At 45.1% G+C, this 21,537-nt stretch overlaps 1 protein-coding gene across 8 annotated transcripts in view; it reads right to left on the reverse strand.

Annotated features, from left to right (window-relative positions):
* Positions 1 to 71: 71 nt before the first annotated feature.
* Positions 72 to 21,537, reverse strand: part of zbtb4 (zinc finger and BTB domain containing 4) — a 50,118-nt gene continuing 28,652 nt past the window's right edge. For 2 of the 8 annotated variants that reach the window (XR_009808403.1, XR_009808404.1), the window contains exons 3-5: positions 13,616 to 13,673; positions 13,307 to 13,474; positions 13,001 to 13,239 (exon numbers count right to left, since the gene is read on the reverse strand). Coding sequence is in view for 6 of the 8 variants with exons in the window: in XM_061912451.1 (XP_061768435.1) it covers positions 2,498 to 7,646; positions 8,612 to 8,652 (5,190 nt within the window). In the remaining 2 variants the exon portion in view is untranslated. The other 6 variants (XM_061912456.1, XM_061912453.1, XM_061912452.1 and 3 more) reach the window with 5 other exon arrangements.

Genomic DNA, 21,537 nt, shown 5'->3' on the forward strand with positions numbered 1-21,537 from the left:
TTCCATGCTGCACACGTCACCTTTTATCCAAAACAGTGACAAATGTGAACATTTCAGAAAAAAAAAGTGACTTTGTCATTGGGTCATCAGGTTAATACTTTATTCTGTTTGATTGCAGCAAAAAGACAGAAACAGGGAAGGGATTGGAAAAGGAGACTACCGACTTTGGGAGAGCTGTGGCGACAAGCCTTCGTATCAAATCTAAAGACAAAGTCCTCAGGCAACATAAAAACATCTTTTTTTAAAAATAACACAAAGATATTTTGTGGGCTTTCTATGGCACAGTATTTTCCTAGACATAATACACGATACCAAAACAGTTTAGCCACACCCATACATCTATGAACAACTTCATAGCGAACAAAGCCATGAGATCTATCTCCAAATTATATTTGAAGAAAAACCCTCATTTACAAATCTAATTTCTTATGCCGTGACAAGGCACCTTGACAGCTGAATTCTGGCAAATCCACATCTTAATAGTAACTTTAGATAATGATTTAAATATCAAAGCAGAGGCACATTCATTAGAACTAAAACGTACAGTAGACAATTTGTATTCCAGTCCAGTCACTACAATATGAGTCAATTGGCATGCTTTTGGTCTGTATGACAACCGTGATGGTCCAGAAACACATATATGTCCATCTACAGGAATGGATTGAAATATTGCGTTGGAGAGAGCAAGGTGTTTCCTTTCTTTTTTAAATCTTCACACAAACTTAAAAAAAAGAAGGAAAAAAAGCACAGATGGCCCATTTAGTATTAACCAAGGGATACGATGCTTTTGGTTTTCTCACTCGCTTCATCGCTCACCCTTGTCCACCCCAAAAGACACGCAAAAGGCTTGTAACCGCACCCCGGGGAACGCTCGCTCGTGAGCCCCTGCGCTCAGTCATGCTGTGTTTTCGCACCCCTGCTTGGAACCAAAAAGTGCCTCCTAATTGCTTGGAAGTGTCCAACTGCAGGCCAACAGTGGCAATCTAAACACAGATTTGGAAGATTGAGACGTAACGCAAAGGAAATGCTGTGCGCATGATGCCAGAATTGCTTGAGCATACAAACAGTTAGGAAGTAAGTGTGGCACATGCTTTTGTGGATACAGAACCCAAGTTAACTGACATGTCTGCTAGGACTAATGGATATATGCATACAAGACATTATACTGTTTGTAATAGATTATTGGAGTGAAACAAACAAAAAAAGAACTGAAACCGAGTCTAGCATTAATGCAGCTGTACTTCATTAACCGCATGACTAAAATTTACATTCATATTTTTAGGTTCAGGCCCCCTTGAAGCCACCTCCACAACAACGTAGTTGAACATACAAGATATAACACAAAACATAGCGACATTGACCCCAGGGGGGCATCTGGGGGTGTCCGGCCGTCACTTTGGCTGCTCATTGTCAACTCAGAAGTCTTTCCTGCCCATTTGCTTCCTTATATCCAGAAATAACTCAATACCCTGAATCCATTAGATTTTTTTTTTATACCTTCCTTGCTGTTGTCACTTTCCTCACCCTGCTTGAGGAGATGGAGCCAATTTCCACTTCCACAAGAGGGGGAAAAAATGATCAAAGCTAACTCTTTAATTCCTCTTATGTAAAGGAATAGAGATGAAGGGAAGTGCAAAAGCTACCAGTCGGCAATTCTTTACCCAGTGACCAGCTACATATCCAAAGCAGCTACAAGTGCCCCCTTTAAGTGACCACTACTTTTCTAATCGTGTGCACATAAGGTATAAACTATGGTGAATGCTATACAGATCCTACAGTGCCGTCTGGTCACCAAGTCACATGGTGTGTCGAGACGTTACACTGTCGTTGTGCCATCTAAGCTTCTTATTGACCACGTATCCCTTCTATACTCTAAATGTTATTCCGACTAAAGTAAGAACGTTGTGTGCATCTAATGCGGAATCATCCGAACCACTCATACGTACTTCCCATTAGTCATAGCGCGCACACACACACACGCACGCACGCACACACAGGCACACACGCACACACGCACAAAAAAACTTTCCTTCATTTGCAGTACAAGCTTTGCTCTCCGCAGATGTGGTCATGTTCAAACATATAACACGTTTGGAGTCACTTCAAGCGTCAGCTGTGACAAAGATTAATCACCTTCCCTTCCCACAAAAAAGGCATCTCTCTTGGTAGGGGGGGGCGATAATACAGAGAAGCTTGTTTTTTTCCACACAAAACACCCTGTAAGCAGTTCTTATTTTCAGATGTAAGGTACAGTATAGAGCAGGTTGGAGAGGATGACTCATCAAGTTCTAGATCTACGACACATTACGGCAAAACAACAAAGACGGAAGGAGGGAAGGGAGTGATGATACTAACATTGACCTCCCCTTGTTGTTTTTACTTCCTCTCCTTCCTGCCACATCTACTCTGATTGGATGTTGACCTCTGGTCTTAATTTGCCTATGCACCCCTCCCGCTCCCAACCCAAACAGGCCTGTCCAGAATCCTTATGGCATTCCTATGGTTTGTTGCTTCCGCCGTCTCTCTGTTTTTTACCGCCACCGTAGAGACTGGGGTTGGCCACCAACGGGTGAGGTGCAGCACCCATGTAGGGTCCTGCGCCAGCTGCGTAGTTAAAGATGGCTGGGAGGAAAGGCAGGGATTCAACCTTGTCCGTGCCGGGAGCCATCATGTTGAGAGCCACGGGAAGAGCCGCCATGCTATACGGGTAGGCCAGAAGCTGGGACCCGTAGAGGAGCTGGTATGGATCTGGATAAAACGGGACCTTGGCCAAGTCGGCACCATTTGGCATCATCACTTTTCCCAAAGGGCCGTAGGGAAGCGCTCCAACAGGATAGGAGGGCATGAGCAGGTTGTCCTCATACTTCTTGGCCGGATGATAGCTGTCTGGCACAATAAGAGGCAGGGGATAATCCTGTATAGGGTAGCACAATGGCGGGGGATCCACCTGCTGGTCATCTAGGGAAGTGTCTTGACGCTCGGGCTCAGGTGGTTTTTGTACCCGAGGAAGGAGGAGTGCGTGGGCAGATGGGCGATCCCCAGCGCCAGCAGCTCCAATGGGAAGTGTGAACCGGTCCAGTCCTAGTAAAGTGGACTGCTGGTTGGCCGGCGCTAAGAGTCCAATAGCTGCTGCGGAATTTGTAGTGTTCCTGTGTGACGGGGGTCTATTTGTAGTGGTCTGAGTGGGAATGTGTTGAGGCGACGGCACAGGACTCAAGGGCTCCTCTTTTGGGACTAACAGCGTTGTTTGGTCCTCAGACGTCTGTGCAAGGCTACTCATGTGATGGACCCTCTCCATGTCTTTGTCCCACTCCATTTCTCTCTTTTTCTCTAACACCTTTTTTCGTTCTCGCTGATTCTCTAGCTCCCTCTCTCGAGCCAGTATGGAGGACATGGTGAGGTCTTGTGCTTCATTGGGAGACGGACTGCGAGACAGGGACTGGACTCTGTGATCTTGGACCAAGACAGGTTCTTTATAACCTGCATGTAGAAACACTGTGCCCCCCGTCTGCCTCTCTTTGTCCATAATGACCCCATCCCGTTTCACAAATCCACCCTCTGAGCTGTTCACAGTGGTCATGGAAACAGGGGGAGAAGCAGTGGTTATTCTGGTCTGTGGTGTCATAGGCAAGTGAGCGTAGGTGCTGGCGGGCACTATTGTGTGCGCAGGGTTTACTGTTCGGTCTAGATTCTTTTTGATGGGGGTGCGATAGTCCAAACATTCGGGCCTGTTCATGACCAGCACGCTCTGCAGGGTAGGGGGCGTAGCTGGGGAGAGCTGGCTTGTACTGCGTGTCAGGTTCATTGGGGTCTCAAATATGGTTTCTGCAATCTTTGGGCTGGGCTTTTTCTCAGGTGCTTGGGGCGTGAGCTGGGCCAGCGCAGGCTCGTAACTAGATTTTACTGGCTGATGTTGGGGCATTGGTTCAGAATGAAGGTCTGCATGCTGCAGTGATTCGGAAGATTCCCCCCCATTGGGGATTTCAGCTGTAGAATAGCTGATAACTGAAACCACTTGGCCTTTTTCACGGACTAGATCTCTGCTCACAGCCTTTGTTTTTGGGTCTAAAACATCATCGTCCTTTTCTCTCTCTGGAGAACTGTTGAACTCGTGGCGGCGGACGTGACGAGCGAGTGCAGAGGACGTCTTGCACACCTTGTGACACTGTGGACATGTGTGCCGTGATAAGGCTCTCCTGCTAAGGCGAGCTGGACTGGAACTACTCACACCTAAGTTGACTTGATCTGCCTTTTCCTCACCACAATCTGCCACATGTTTGACCCATTCAGGGTGTTCACCCAGTGTCACCTTGTGGAGGGCGGAGGAGAGGTCAGGGGGCTTGGGATGTTGATTCCTCTGGTGGTCTTCTAGTTTGTCTCGGGAGGGAAAAGTGGCTCGGCAGAAGAGGCACACAAACTCCAGCAGGTGACTCAGCTCGTGTTGGTCTAGCTTGCTAGAGTTTGAGAACCAGCAGCCGCAAGTAGAGCACTCTGCTGCGTTCCCATTGGTCCACGGCCGCCTTTTAGGTCCTGTAGGGTCCACAGATGAAGCGAGAGGAGTCTTTGGGGAGGGCAGTGAAGAAGTGGGGAGCTCAAGACCGTGGTCCTCCTTCACTTGTCCCTCCTTGCTTTCACTCTCTACCATGTCAGCCTCTGGCAGCTTTACGCCTTGTCCCTCATCTTGTAAGTCCTCCGTCTCCGTATTCCCACATTTTTTTAGCCTCTCTGCTCGGCTCTTCAGCCGCAAAGCACGCTTAAACTTCAGCTTCCTTTGCCAGCTCTTAAACCTCTGCAGGTGCGCCTGTGTTTTTTTCTTCGGCTTGTAGGAGTAGTAAGGCCGCCACAAGTTGTCCTCCATGTCGTGGTCGCTGTCCTGCTCGCGAACTTTTTGTCGAAAGTTGTACTCCCTCACGTCCTCGGGGGGCTCAACAGTGCTCTCTGCAGCCTCTTCCTTAGTTTCTCCTCCTGTGTTGTTCTCCTCCACTTGGCTGGCACTTCGGTGCACATGGTGTTTGTGATGCAGTGAAGATGTTTCACTTTTCTTGTTTTTGGGGGGTGAGCGGCTTTTGTCTCTCCTAAGGTCAGTCTCTGAGATGCTGCGTTTCACTATGGCCTCTTCGCCAATACGCACAGTGATCTGGCACAGCGGGCCCGTCTCTCTGACCTGTGACCCCACAGACGGTGTGGGCTGCTTTGAGTTGTCACTCTTGCTGTAGGACTTTCGGGACTTAAAAGAAGACTTGTCTGTGTCCGCATCCTGTCTCTTTCCTGCTGCATCCAAGTTGTCTCTGGACCTTTTTCTATGGCTGTCTGCACTGTCTCGTCGTCTCTTTAATGATCTTGCAGAACCCTTGTGTGAGGGCGGACTGTCGCTGCGTTCTGGAAAATCATTTTTTTCACTTCTAGGAGAGACCTGGTTGCTGTGCATGATGACAGAGGATGACACGGCTGTTCCATGAACTATGACAGAGGGTTTGGTGTGGCCATATGTGATCACAGAGGGCATGCTTGTTGAGTCTGTGCCTCTTACTGCTTTGTGACTTTTGGTTTTGCTGCTGCTGGACATTTTGGAGCTGCCTTTAATTTGCTCTAAGTCTTGGGCCTCACCGTCAAGATTTTTAAGCTGGGACGTGTCTACTTCGGGGAAAGGCGGCAGCGTGGAGAGGTCCTTGTTTTCAGCGCCCACAGAAACAGGGATGTCATTGGGGAAACTATCTGGGTCAGGCTTGACACTCTGGGCCCCACTGATATAGCTTTGTAGGTCTGTGGGCCCCAGAGCACAAGCCAGGTCGGGCAGGGACAGGGAAGAGTCTTCAGTTGGTGACATTAGCAAGTTTTTTCGCAAAGTGTCACTGTAAGTTTTGTACGGCCTCTTCTGTGAGCGCATCGGGAGGAGGCGGTAGAGCTTGAGGGCATTAGCCTTCTGTTTGTAGCCACCATTGGCTGTCTTTTCACTGGAGATGAGGCTTGGATTGATGCCATGAATAGTTTTCTGGTGTGTTTTCAGATTGTAGTATGTAGCGAAGGCATCCCAGCAGAAAATGCACTGGTAGCGCCGCTCTCCCGTATGCCACACCTCATGCTTGGTGCGGTACTCGGCCAGTGCAAAAACCTTGTCGCAGTAATGGCAAGGGTACCTGCGGCGCCATGAGTGCACATTGGAGTGACGCTTGAGGCTGGACAGCGTCATGTAGGAGCGCTCGCAGACCGAGCAGAAATAGATGACATTGCCATCCACCACCTTGACAAAATGGCTCTCATCAGCGGCTAGGAGTTCTGTGTCTGCTGCATCATCGCCCTGGATACAAGCCAGCAAGCTAGTGGCTTTTTTCCCCAGCCTGGCCTTGCTCGTGTCTGTTTCTCCCGCCTCCTCTCTCACCTCACCCTCCTCCAGGGGCTCTTCCTTTGGCTGCACTGCGAGTGATGGGCTGAGTTGTGAGGGCAGGCCTGACACCCTGCAGGAGGCCTCATGGGAATGCAGTCTCTTGCTGTGAATGAAGACCTTGCTGCAGAAACGGCAGCTGAGGGCGCGGCTTCCACGATGCAGCCGCATGTGAACAGTGAGCGAGGAGGCTGAGCTGAAGAGACGATGGCACACACCGCAAATCAGCTCGGGTTTTAGGCTGTCAGTTGGGGAGTAAGATGATGAATGGGGGGGTGCGGTGAGATCCTCGGACGGGGGAGGAGGGGGTGGTGGCAGCGGGGGCGGGAGGTGTAGTGTGGGTGGGTGTAAGCTTGGTCCATGAGGGCTTCCCAGCTTCCCAGCTGGTCTCCCTGTTATTTTATCTTTCCTTTCGCCGTCCCCGCCTCCTCCTCTATGATAGGTTGAGGCGCCCAGGCTGAATAGGATCTGGGCTGTTTGCGAGGGCGAGGGTGTACCGTTGGCTGTATTATGGCGATCGTCCCACCCGTCTCCGCCGTAAGAGCCTGCTAAAGAGGAGCTTGACGATCCCGGCGCTGACTTGTGAAGCTGCCTCTCAGGAGAGAGTTTGGAGCACTTGAGAGGAGGCAGGGATTTTAAATCCTTCCTGATAAGTGCATGTACTGTCATGGGGGAGGAAGGTGGTGAGGAGGACGGAGAGCTGTCGTGCCTCGGGGGCTTAAAAGGTCTGTGCTTTACGTCCATGGTGGAGTCTAGTTTCCATAGTGACCCCTCATCTGAGCTTTTAGAGGAAGGCCGCCGTCTGTGCGGGGAAGAGGATGACGAGGCATTACGACAGTAGTTGGGTGACGTCAGCGAGGCCGGGAGGGGCCCGGCGCTAAGTGGGAAGCTTAGTGTGATTTTTGCATTTTTAGGTCCATCGGTCATGCTTTCCAGCCTGTCCTCCATCATTGCATCTCCTCGGCTACCATGCTTTTTCCCCTTCATCCCCGGCCTCTCAGCTTTCTCCTGCTGCTCCTGTTCCTCACACTGAGTGTCTGTGTTGGCCTTCTTTAAACTGGGAGATGGAAGGGGGTCTGCAGTCACGAGAGCCAATGGAAGGGAAGACAAATGCTGGCCAGTGATGTCCTCAGCTTGGCAATGTGTGACGATGCAGAGGGGCGCTAACCCAACAGCCAGGTGTTGCTCACTCAGACGAGATTGAAAAAGACCCGCATGAATGGGGTCCCGCACCTCCTCCCCGGACACCATGACCAGCCCAAATCTGAAAGGACAAAAAAGACAAAATTAGTATATTTGCATTAGGTGTTTTCCAGTCAAAATAAAGTAAACACGTGACAACCAAATTGCTACCCTAGCAGTCATGATCAACTAGGCCAGGAATAAAAAAAAGTATTGAGGAGGGGAGTTAAATTTCAGCATCCCACGAGCCAAGGTATTCCAGAGATCCACTTCTCAACTATGACACATCCCGATTTTTAGAATAATCAAATGTAATGAAGATTCCTGTAGCGGTTGAGATTAATTGCTAATAAAAACTCTTTCCACTCATTCGACACTCCTGGCAGGGGCTTGAAGCATGTATTTATTCATGCGGGAAGAGAAGGGGGGGAGATTGCATGCAAGTGCACAGTGGAGGTTGGTTTTGCTGCATGTGGTAGAACACGGGGAAAAGGCTTTAAGGCCAAATATCTATTTGCATTTTTCTCCACTCGCTGTCCAGCTGATATTTTCACACTGCCGCTTCTTCACGCGTTAGACAACCGGGCCGTCGACTTGACAGGCAACATACTTATTCAAGAAAGACAATTAGTGCGGCCCTGCTGATTTGGCGGGGGGAGAGGCAACGTAAGGAGGAGGTGACAAAAATCCCCAGTCATGCTTTGCTGCCTGCGTTTTTCAAGCGGCGAGGAAGCCAGGAAGGCAGGCCGCTGTAAAATTCCACAGGCAGCACTGAACAAGCAGAAACTAGGTCAGCACTGTTATTGCAGCGGGAAGAGGAAGGAGAGAGAGAGAGTGAAAGGGTAATAGAAAAAGGGCAAGAGAGAAAGAGTGAGACAGCGAGAGGAGGAGGGGTGGATGTGAAACAGGAACAGTCGACACATTGCACTGTCCGACAGACAGGAGCCCGGCAAACACGCACAACAACATGGAGGCCAGCACGGCACACGAACAACACTGCACACACAAAACACACGTCAACAAACCGGACGGCAGGAAGTGACGCACGCTCTTAATTGGCACGACAACGGGTCGTCCCGAATCGCCATGTACAACTGCAGCTGACCTGATCAGGCCTCCATCGTGCTACACGCCGTCCAGGAAATCCCTCTTGGCCACAGCTACAAGTGGGTGGACACGCCGGGACGCTCTGGCTAAAAATGTCACCGTCTCATCTCAAGCCTGTGGTGGCATAGACAGGAAAATGCGTGCGACAAGCGCCCATCTGCCACCCCCCACTGTTTTTCATCCCCCTGTGACGCACCAAGCGCCGTGCACAGGCAGAGGCTGCGTGACATGCTGTCTAGCGGCTAGAAGTGGCTTCAAATGCATGTTAAATTGGCGACACAACGGGTGGAGACACAGACCTTTATTTGGGGAAACAAAGAAGTAGAGAAGAATGTTCACACGTCTCTCAACCAGTGCTCCGCTAGTTTACCTTCTCTGCATTGAGTCATACTAAGTCATGCAAACACACGAAAAAGTCATCTTACAGTGGATTATTATTGAAATCTCTGAGTCTATAGATATTAATCAATGAATCAATCAACGAGAGATTGGAAGAAAGCTCTTAATCTAATATCTTCTTTTTGGCAAGACATTGAACGCTGACAATATCTGTTCCCAGCGCATGATGCAAGGTCCATTAACGTCTGCCCTTAAGAGTTTGGCATGGATGAAAACCTTTGCGATGATTTAGCACATGCAACGATGGCCCTTTCTCCGGTGCAAAATCAGTGAACATTGACTTCAGAACACTGACCCAACCACACACTCAGGTGTCATGCCTGCAGTACATGTCCTAATATTTTTGTCCACATCAAGGGCACATTGGACTGAAATTAGCGGGCCAAGATTTGAAAACCATTAATGTTTTCACAACGGACACTTTGATGATTGCCCCTTCAAACAGCATTCCTAAATGTTCTTTTAGTAGATGTGAGGACGTGAGATCCCCCGTGAGCCACAAACATCTCGTAATATTAAAGAAGAAGGCAGGAGATAAAAGTTGTGATCAAGCAGAATAATGACTTAATGATGTCTGGCAGCAATATGCTTAGTGCACTTCTGCCTGTGTGGGCGAGTGGTCGAGGGGAGGAATGTTGGGGGAGTAGTGGTGGTGGGGGGTAGAGGGGGTCTCGGTGTTCCAGCTGGCGAGCCAGCGGCGAGGAGCATGTGGAACAAGAAACGTGTCGGTTGGGCTTTCTTCCCTCGAGAGGGGCAGCCGGAGGCACCCAAATTGGGGCAGGAGCAGGTTGGTGTGTGATGAGGACGGAAGTGCACGTGTGTGTGTAGGGAGTCGTCGTTGCAAGACCTACCACTGAACTTTCCAACCTTTCCAGCCCCCCCAACAATATCCCTATAATTGTTTAGGAATTCTTGTTGATTTGATGGCAGTTTGAGTAACATCAAACGGCTGCTGGGCTCCCCCTGTATTTAATCAATATTAGCACAGTCATGCCTCGTCACTTCATTTTCGTTCAGAATTTTGCGGAGTTTCCCCCGGCTTTGTGAAAGAAATTTTAATCAATGTCTTAAATTAGGTCTCATTTTTGTCTTATACAGCAGTGGTTCTCAAATGGGGGCACGTGTACCCCTGGGGGTACTTGAAGGTATGCCAAGGGGTACGTGAGATTTAAAAAAAAAAATTCTAAAAATAGCAACAATTCAAAAATCCTTTATAAATATATTTATTGAATAATACTTTAACAAAATATGAATGTAAGTTCATAAACTGTGAAAAGAAATACAACAATGCAATATTCAGTGTAGACAGCTAGATTTTTTGTGGACATGTTCCATTAATAGTGATGTTAAAGATTTATTTTTTTGTGAAGAAATGTTTAGAATTAAGTTCATGAATCCAGATGGATCTCTATCACAATCCCCAAAGAGGGCACTTTAAGTTGATGACTACTTCTGTGTGTAAAAATCTTTATTTATAATTGAATCACTTGTTTATTTTTCCACAAGTTTTTAGTTATTTCTATATATTCTTTTCCAAGTAGATCAAGAAAGACCACTACAAATAAGCAATATTTTGTACTGTTATACAATTTAATAAATCAGAAACTGATGACATAGTGCTGTATTTTACTTCTTTATCTCTTTTTTTCAACCAAAAATGCTTTGCTCTGATTAGGGGGTACTTGAATTAAAAAAATGTTCACAAGGGGTACATAACTGAAAAAAGGTTGAGAACCACTGTTATACAGTATTAAACTACAATATTTGTCTTATTTTCTTTTATTATGATTACAATTGACATTTAGAGAAGTATTCACTTCTGTTTACAGGTTAAGGGGAACTTCCGGGGAACGACACGGTCAATGTTGACAGTATCTTCTCTGCTACCATCATCATTTTTTTCTTCTTTTTATTAGGTTGGCAAATTTTATGCAGAAAACTTCAAACCCTTGATTTGGGACATTAAAGCTCCCTGCCAGCTGAGAGGAATTACACAGGATGTGATGAAGTATTTTCATGTAGTGGCCATGCTGGAAGCCTGAACGACATCCAGAGCAGTGACGTTTGGACAATCCTCCGGCTAGGGGTAAGTAGAACGCACTCAAGGCGATAATGCGTAAAACAAGTGGAAGGGTGACAATGTGGGTGTTAGTTCATGTCTAGAGGACTCCAAAAATATTTTTTTTAAACATATTAAGACTCTTTGTGTTGAGTTTGCATGTTCTACCCGTGACTGCGTGGGTTCCCTCCGGGTACTCCGGCTTCCTCCCACCTCCAAAGACATGCACCTGGGGATAGGTTGATTGGCAACACTAAATTGGCCCAAGTGTGTGGACGTTAGTGTGAATGTTGTCTGTTTATCTGTGTTGGCCCTGTGATGAGGTGGCGACTTGTCCAGGGTGTACACCGCCTTCCGACTGTGTGCAGCTAGGATAGGCTCCAGGACCCACTGTGATCCCATAAGGGACAAGCGGTAGGAAATGGATTGATATTAAGACGCCCGTAAATAGTTTTTTATGCTCTAGCTATGACAATATTACACATTTACATAATAAACCCACAACGCAAAAATTAATTCACCATGGTCAAGCCAGGAACCGATTAGACATGATAAATGAGAGATCACGGTATTGTACAGAGTGCATTGTGGGAAATGAAGACAAGTGTCTGTATCGGTATAAACAAAAGTAGACAAGTGGTACTTGGACGCCCAGAGTCAAGTCTCAACAGCTTGATTGTTCAGCCTGTTCCTGCGTGGCCAAAACAAAAAACTTAAAAAGTCCAAACAACATCTCCCAGCTGACCTATGAATTCTAACCCGGGTGCACTGTGGAATACATGTTCTATACAGTAAGGGGGCGTTAGCCTGGCATCCATGGAAACCAGGAATGCTGAGTCTTGGCAGCAAATACTGGGCTGTTTTGGAAAAAACTGAGCGTCTTAAAGCAGCAACAAGAGGCATGGCGACATCCACATGCCCTCTGTTGCCCCAGCACAACAACAGGCTGCTAAAATGGACGACACAAACATACAAACACACAAACACACACACACAGACACATTCATGCACGCACGGGGCGGCCCACAACCAAAACAGGCCGCTGGACCACTCCATGCACAGAGGTGTTAAAATGTGGAGGGGGTCCCGTTCTGTTAGCTTCACCTTTAACGGCTGTTTTGACCTGTCAATCCCGGCTGGACGACATACACACTCGCACGAATCTAAAAGTTTCAACGCCGCCTCCGAGCAAGTCGAGGAAAAAAGAAGTGCGACAGAGGCAAGGATGAGTGCGACGAAGGCCTCACTTCTGGCTCACGCATGTCGAATAGAAAACCAGCGCGCGCGCACACACACACACACACACTTGAATCAGCGTCCACAAACATGCGCCACATGAATACACACCCACCAGCGCTCACGCCCCGACATACGCATGGCAAAATCAGCAGCTCCTCTTCACGCACAGAAAGCAGGAAAAGCAAGCGAGGAGAGTTTAGGACACAAGTCAGCCACTCTTCTGCTTATTCGCCCTCGCCGTGCATCAGGAAGGTGATCATAGAAGAGAACGTACCTCGAAAAACCTCCTGCTGCATCTCTGCTGCGATGTGTTTTCTCCCCAATGTTCCCTCTCTCTCTCTATCTCTCCCCCCTCGGTCGCTGCATGCACGTCTCTGAGCAAGCGAGAGAAAGAGAGACAGGGGGGGAAAGAGAGAGAGAGAGAGAAAGAGAGTGCAGGAAAAAGCAGCACACACACACACACACATGCACACACACACACGGACAAACTGGGCAGCAGTGTGTGAAGACAGAGGGCAAGAGGAACGATTCTCACACTCCAAGTTGCCTCCTATCTCACACACAATTTTTTTCTTTTCCAGCAAGTGAATCACCCCCCACCCACACCCACCCACCCTCTACACGTACACAAGCAGAAACACACACATGCTACTTTATACACACAAAGCCCAGTGATAGGGAGAGGGAGGGACCGCAAGCGAGCGAGCAAGAGGACGCCATTTAAGCAGTTTGTTACGAGCTCTGCAAGTCCCCAAAATGGCTGAAAACAAACAGGAACCCGGCCAACTCACAAGGACGGACCGATGGCAATGGAGTGGGAGAGGGCGCGGGCAGACAGACAGACAGAGGGAGAGGACAAAGTGGCAGCAGGCTAATGGCGGAGGAATGAAGTTTTAAAAAATGGAGGCGCTCAACGAACACGCCTTAAAAAACCTTACCTCCCCTGCATTGTTTAAGGGATGTCCAACTTTGGGGGGACGGTTTAGGAAAGGCCTCTTTGTCTCAAGGCCCTTGAGGGCCTGTTTAGATGAGTTCGGTGTGGAAGAACACCTTTTAAGGTGACTAGAGTGGGTGCGACAGGCCAAGCAGGGTTCCCTAGTACACTTCTGTGGACAGAGCACAGGTTGAGATGCGGCGTTGTTGTCTTTGAAATAAATGTTTGACAGGTTCACTGAGGACAAATAGTTTGTTCGGTATCCTCTGAGACAATACAAGAGGAAATATGATATGAAGCGGGGACTACTCACTATTCCTTGCATTTTTTCCTTTTTAGGGTCTGTACCATGAGGTGCACCTGTAGCCGATCTATGGGTATGAAAACAAATTATGGGTACAGTAATATCTCAGAATTTGCACACCCCAGTTTAAGACCAAAAAAATTGCCTAATTATTTTTGGTTCCATACGGCCAAACAGTATGGTCATCCAGTCTGTCCAGGGCTAGAACCAGTGACCACAAATCCATAAGTAATCCGTCGTACACCACAAGGCACTATAATAATAATAATAATAATAATAATGGATTAGATTTATATCGCGCTTTTCTATTACTAGATACTCTAGGCGCTCACAGAGAAGTGGGAACCCATCATTCATTCACACCTGGTGGTGGTAAGCTACATCTGTAGCCACAGCTGCCCTGGGGTAGACTGACGGAAGCGTGGCTGCCAGTTTGCGCCTACGGCCCCTCCGACCACCACCAATCATTCATTCATCATTCATTCACCAGTGTGAGTGGTCCGGGGGCAAGGGTGAAGGGTCCTGCCCAAGGACACAATGGCAGAGACTTGGATGTCAATAGGTGGGGAGCGAACCTGCAACCCTCAGGTTTCTGGCACGGCCGCTCTACCCACTACACCATGCCCCCCCTACGGGCCCTATACTTTCCTTTGCTTATGTCACAAAACGTGCACAATTGCGCGCTTTCATCCAAGAGGCGCATTCTGCCTCAAGCAAGCCGTAAATGCGGGACATTACCAGTCAGATATAGCATTCTCATGTAGTCTCACATTGACTTAAATAGTTTAGTTCTTACGCTAAATAAATACGTCCAGCGCCGTGGCAAGGTGAAACATTATATTGCACCTGAAGTTTGGATGCAGTGTACGCCACACATGTTATAATGATAAAAGAAACTTCCAGAAAGCCATCTATGAATAAACTGTTCTGATTGCTTCTTTTGGAGACGCCTGGATGACGATAAAAAGGCCATAATGCCACCCCGAATCAAATATTAATAATCCAAATGCACATCGTTTACCTGCTGTGTCTCATGCGTGTGTGAAAAAAAGAAGGAGGGTGTGACTGCACCGCATAAAATACACAAATGGGCCGCATTTGGACATCCTGGGACTAACAGACGTTGAATACATTTCACCTGTGACTATTTAATATATATATATATATATGTATATGTATATATATATATATATATATATATATATATATATATATATATATATATATATATATGGAGACCCTGCCCCAAGTGGAGGAGTTCAAGTACCTAGGAGTCTTGTTCACGAGTGGGGGAAGAGTGGATGGTGAGATCGACAGGCGGATCGGTGCGGCGTCTTCAGTAATGCGGACGTTGTATCGATCCGTTGTGGTGAAGAAGGAGCTGAGCCGGAAGGCAAAGCTCTCAATTTACCGGTCGATCTACGTTCCCATCCTCACCTATGGTCATGAGCTTTGGGTCATGACCGAAAGGATAAGATCACGGGTACAAGCGGCCGAAATGAGTTTCCTCCGCCGTGTGGCGGGTCTCTCCCTTAGAGATAGGGTGAGAAGCTCTGCCATCCGGGAGGAGCTCAACGTAAAGCCGCTGCTCCTCCACATCGAGAGGAGCCAGATGAGGTGGTTCGGGCATCTGGTCAGGATGCCACCCGAACGCCTCCCTAGGGAGGTGTTTAGGGCACGTCCAGCTGGTAGGAGGCCACGGGGAAGACCCAGGACACGTTGGGAAGACTATGTCTCCCGGCTGGCCTGGGAACGCCTCGGGATCCCCCGGGAAGAGCTAGACGAAGTGGCTGGAGATAGGGAAGTCTGGGCTTCCCTGCTTAGGCTGCTGCCCCCGCGACCCGACCTCGGATAAGCGGAAGATGATGGATGGATATATATATATATATATATATATATATATATATATATATATATATATATATATATATATATATATATATATTAGGGCTGCGAATCTTTGGGTGTCCAACGATTCAATTCAATATCGATTCTTGGCGTCACGATCCGATAATATATCGATTTTTTAGATTCGATTCGATTCTTGATTCAAAAACGATATTTTTCCGATTCAAAACGATTTTGTATTCATTCAATACATAGGATTTCAGCAGAATCTACCCCAGTCTGCTGACATGCAAGCAGAGTAGTAGATTTTTTTAAAAAGCATTTATAATTGTAAAGGACACTGTTTTATCAATTGATTGCAATAATGTAAATTTGTTTTAACTAAAATAGGACTTATTTTATCTTTGTGAAAATATTGGACACAGTGTGTTGTCAAGCTTATGATATGCGATGCAAGTGTAAGCCACTGTGACACTATTGTTCTTTTTTTTATTTTTATAAATGTCTAATGATAATGTCAATGAGGGATTTTTAATCACTGCTATGCTGAAATTATAACTAATATTGATACTGTTGTTGATAATATTCATTTTTGTTTCACTACTTTTGGTTTGTTCTGTGTCGTGTTTGTGTCTCCTCTCAGTTGCTCTGTTTATTGCAGTTCTGAGTGTTGCTGGGTCAGGTTTGGTTTTGGAATTGGATTGCATTGTTATGGTAATGCTGTGTAATGGTTTGTTGGATTGATAAAAAAATAAAATAAATAAATAAATAAAATAAAAATCTATTTAAAAAAAAAAGAGAATCGATTCTGAACCGCACGTTTTCGATTCGATTCATATTTGAATCGATTTTTTTCCACACCCCTAATTATATATATATATATATATATATATATATATATATATATATATATATATATAAATATATATATATATAAATATATATATATAAATATATAAATATATATATATATAGATATATATATATATATATATATATATATATATATATATATAAATATATATATATATATATATATATATATATATATATATAAATAATAAATGGTAAATGTGTAGCGCTTTTCTACCTTCAAGGTACTCAAAGTGCTTTGACACTACTTCCACATTCACCCATTCACACACACTTTCACACACGGATGGAGGGAGCTGCCATGCAAGGAGCTAACCAGCACCCATCAGGAGCAAGGGTGAAGTGTCTTGCTCAGGACACAACGGACGTAACGAGGTTGGTACTAGGTGCGGATTGAACCAGGGACTCTCGGGTTGCACACGGCCAATCTCCCACTGCGCCACACCGTCCCTGTATATATATATATATATATATATATATATATATATATATATATATATATATGTATATATATATGTACCCCGCCTTCTGCCCGATTGTAGCTGAGATAGGCGCTAGCGCCCCCCGCGACCCCAAAAGGGAATAAGCGGTAGATAATGGATGGATATATATATATATATATATATATATATATATATATATATATATATATATGTATATATATATATATATATATATATATATGTCTTGATTGGATTATCCAGAGAATAGTGCTCGATACCGTGGTAGAGCACAATATGTAGGTGTGGGAAAAATCACAAGACTACTTCATCTCTACAGAACTGTTTCATGAGGGGTTTCCTCAATCATCAGGAGATTTAATGGAAGCATTCACATACAATGGTTTATATAGGGCACATAGTGGATGGGTACAGGCAGGCGTAGGGTGTGGTGATTGGCTCATGTGCTACCTAAAAGATGTTTCCGTCTGTGGCGGCATGTTGAAATGATTTCACTGCGCTTGTTGAGGGATGATAGATCTGGATGATATATAATGGAATAATCACAAAGCCTCCTTTAGAAACCAGACTTTGCGGAATTCTACAGAACTCAGCAAGCACATTTGTAACCTCAAATACAATAATGTTGAATATACAATAACATGGCAAATTCTTGCATCCAGCACAACTTACAACAGTGGTAATAAAAGATGCAACCTATGCTTAAAAGACAAACTGTTAATTATATATCATCCAGATCTATCATCCCTCAACAAGCGCAGTGAAATCATTTCAACATGCCGCCACAGACGGAAACACCTCCTAGGTAACACATGAGCCAATCACCACACCCTACGCCTGCCTGTACCCACCCACTATGTGCCCTATATAAACCATTGTATGTGAATGCTTCCATTAAATCTCCTGATGATTGAGGGAACCCCTCATGAAACAGTTCTGTAGAGATGAAGTAGTCTTGTGATTTTTCCCACACCTACATATACATATATATACATATATATATATATATATATATATATATATATATATATATATATATATATATATATAAATATATAAATATATATATATATATATATATATATATATATATATATTATGTAGCATCTATCAGTTGTTTTGATTTACTTTTGTAAAGGCTATTATCAAACTGTCAGCTGTCACACTCCTCCTCACAAGCACACACACACACACTCGCACACACACGCACGCACGCACGCACGCACGCACGCACGCACGCACACACACACACACACACACACACACACACACACACACACACACTAAACTGTCAAAGCACATCCTTACGTGTCACTGCTTAACAAACACGTGTACTAAACAAACCTGTTAACATCACAAATAACATCAGGGTGGGTAAAATAGGTAAATAAAGTTTCATCTACATAGTTACATCAAGCCCAAAGAAGACGCTGTTGTAGCGTGCACACGCGCACTACATCACTATGGCGACACGCTTACACATGACTAGTACTGCCTGGATTGATGCAAACTTATCAAAATTAAAGTGTTATTCTTTTCATGGATTTTAATAACATTAGGAGAAGTACTAGTAAAACACCCATGTTCTCTAATTTTCTTGTTCCTGCATGCTCTCAACAAAGGTTGACAATTTCCTTCCTCCCCGTCATCGTTCTCTCCCTTGCTTCTTTATCTTTTCTCGTCTTGTTTCAACTTCTTTGCAGCCACTCTCCGTAATGTTTTCCAAAGCTAAACATGGAATGGATGGACCTGTCTTTCAACGCAATTAACAACATTTTCTTGACAAGAAGCTGTGGTTTTGGTTACCCAACTGTCCTGAGAGAATGTTTCTGGTGGACACAAGATGGACGCGTAGGAAAAGTGGAGAGGCGTTTGTGCTTGCAATTATTTCCGTTAAGGACACAGAAAATGTTTCTAACGAATTGGAATGATGATAACAGGGCATCCGCTGATTAGATTGAGCGTTGCCCTGGTGTATCGACAAATTCGGAAGAAGAGGGCAGCCGTTCAAAGTACCCAGAAGCTGGGATGGACAGGGCTGTAGGCACTCAAACTGTTGCGAATTCGAAACTAAATCGCAAGCTGGATACATAAATGGGTTGTACTTGTATAGCGCTTTTCTACCTTCAAGGTACTCAACATCTCAGAGAAACTTTCTGCTCAGCAAGGCAAAATTATGATACATTTGAAGACCAGCAATGTACGAATAAAATCCCCGTTTCCATGAGTTGGGAAATTGTGTTGGATGTAAATATAAACGGAATACAATGAATTGAAAATCTTTTTCAACCCATATTCAATTGAATGCACTACAAAGACAAGATATTTGATGTTCAAACTAATAAACATTATTTATTTTTTTGTAAATAATAATTAACTTTGAATTTCATGGCTGCAACACGTGCCAAAGTAGTTGGGAAAGGGCATGTTCACCACTGTGTTACATATTCTTTGTTTTTAACAACACTCAATGAATGTTTGGGAACTGAGGAAACTAATTGTTGAAGCTTTGAAAGTGGAATTCTTTCCCAATTTTTGTTTTATGTAGAGCTTCAGTCGTTCAACAGTCCGGGGTCTCTGCCGTCATATTTTACGCTTCATAATGCGCCACACATTTTCGATGGGTGACAGATCTGGACTGCAGGTGGGCCAGGAAAGTACCCGCACTCTTTTTTTTACGAAGCCACGCTGTTGTTACACGTGCTGGATTTGGCTTGGCATTGTCTTGATGAAATAAGCAGGGGCGTCCATGAAAAAGACGGCGCTCAGATGGCAGCTTATGTTGTTCCAAAACCTGTATGTACCTTTCAGCATTAATGGTGCCTTCACAGATGTGTAAGTTACCCATGCCTTGGGCACTAATACACCCCCATACCATCACAGACGATGGATTTTGAACTTTGCGTCGATAACAGTCTGGATGGTTTGCTTTCCCTTTGGTCCGGATGATACAATGGTGAATATTTCCAAAAACTTTTTAAAATGTGGACTCGTCAGACCACAGAACACTTTTCCACTTTGCATCAGTTCATCTTACATGATCTCGGGCCTAGAGAAGTCGGCGACGTTTCTGGATGTTGTCGATAAATGGTTTTCGCTTTACATAGTAGACATTTAACTTGCACTTACAGATGTAGCGACAAACTGTATTTAGTGACAGTGTTTTTCTGAAGTGTTCCTGAGCCCACGTGGTGATATCCTTTAGAGATTGATGTCGGTTTTAGATACAGTGCCGTCTAAGCCTAGGGATCGAAGGTCACGATCATTCAATGTTGTTCTGGCCATGCCGCTTACGTGGAGTGATTTCTCCAGATTTTCTGAACCTTTTGATGATATTATGGACTGTAGATGTTGAAATCCCTAAATTTCTTGCAATCGCACTTTGAGATACGTTTGCCTATTTGCTCACTCTGTTGTGGACAAAGGGATGTAACTCGCCCCATCCTTTCTTGTGAAAGACTGAGCATTTTTTGGGGAGATGTTTTTATACCCAATCATGGCACCCACCTGTTCCCAATTCGCCTGCACACCCGTGGGATGTTCCAAATAAGTGTTTGATGAGCATTCCTCAACTTTATCAGTCTTTATTGCCACCTTTACCAACTTCTTTGTCACGTGTTGCTGGCATCAAATTCTAAAGGTAATGATTATTTGCAAAAAAAAAATGTTTATCAGTTTGAACATCAAATACGTTGTCTTTGTAGCATATTCTGGTTATATGGGTTGAAAATGATTTGCAAATCATTGTATTCCGTCTAACACAATTTCCCAACTCATATGGAAACAGGGTTTGTCGGATAAGTAGACAAGCAATGGAATGTATCTACGCGCCCTAACCCAAACATCATATTTTGCCCACTGCTACACCCCCCCTACTACCCACCAGCCCTACACGAGCACAGTTGGGAGTGGTTTGTTTTCTCCCTCTTCCCGCATGTTTTTCTCTTTTCTATCTTTCATGGGGTACCGCCCATGTGGCGCCCCATCAGCCCTTCTATCCTGTCTATCCCCTTTCATATTGTATCCGTCTTTCTTGGACGGGTTGACAGTAAAAACATGTTGTTGTACTTTTTAAAATTGCCATGACAAATAAACATGTTGACATTTTCACACAGCCAAAAAAAGGCATCAGTGCAAAATCTGCCTCATTAGCGAAGTGAATAAAATTATATCTAAATAGCACTTTTTCTCTCGAGACTCAAAGCGTTTTACATGGTGAAATTAATTATCTACATCTTTAAGCTACATTTAAACCAGTGTGGGTGGCACTAAAAGCAGGTGGGTCAGGTGTCCTGCCCAAGGACACAACGGCAAATCAAACTTGGAACTCTTAAGTTGCTGCTCAACCGAACGAGCTACGTCGCTCCATTAGTAATGAGCCTGCCTTCATTCATGACTCAAGCCCTTTAGCTATGAGATACGTGGGGTGGGTGTGTCCGCAGGCTGGATATAGAATAAATATAGGAGAAATGTGCATGATTTCAAGCACCTAAAAAGACTTAAGAACAAACAGAAAATAGGGCTTGATGTGAACAACTCAGAAAAGTCCGCAAATATGTCCACACGGCTGTTAAGTCATTGAGAAGTAAAGCTGACACAACTTAAACACAGTTACACTAGCTGGCATCCGTTACAGTCGCGTATAACAAACTTGTGTATGCAATACCTTATAAAGATGATTGCTGATTTTGTGAAAGTTTCACATGTGGGGCGGTATAGCTCGGTTGGTAGAGCGGCCGTGTCAGCAAC

This window comes from Nerophis ophidion, linkage group LG10, assembly GCF_033978795.1.
Source record: "Nerophis ophidion isolate RoL-2023_Sa linkage group LG10, RoL_Noph_v1.0, whole genome shotgun sequence".
Lineage (NCBI taxonomy): Eukaryota > Metazoa > Chordata > Actinopteri > Syngnathiformes > Syngnathidae > Nerophis > Nerophis ophidion.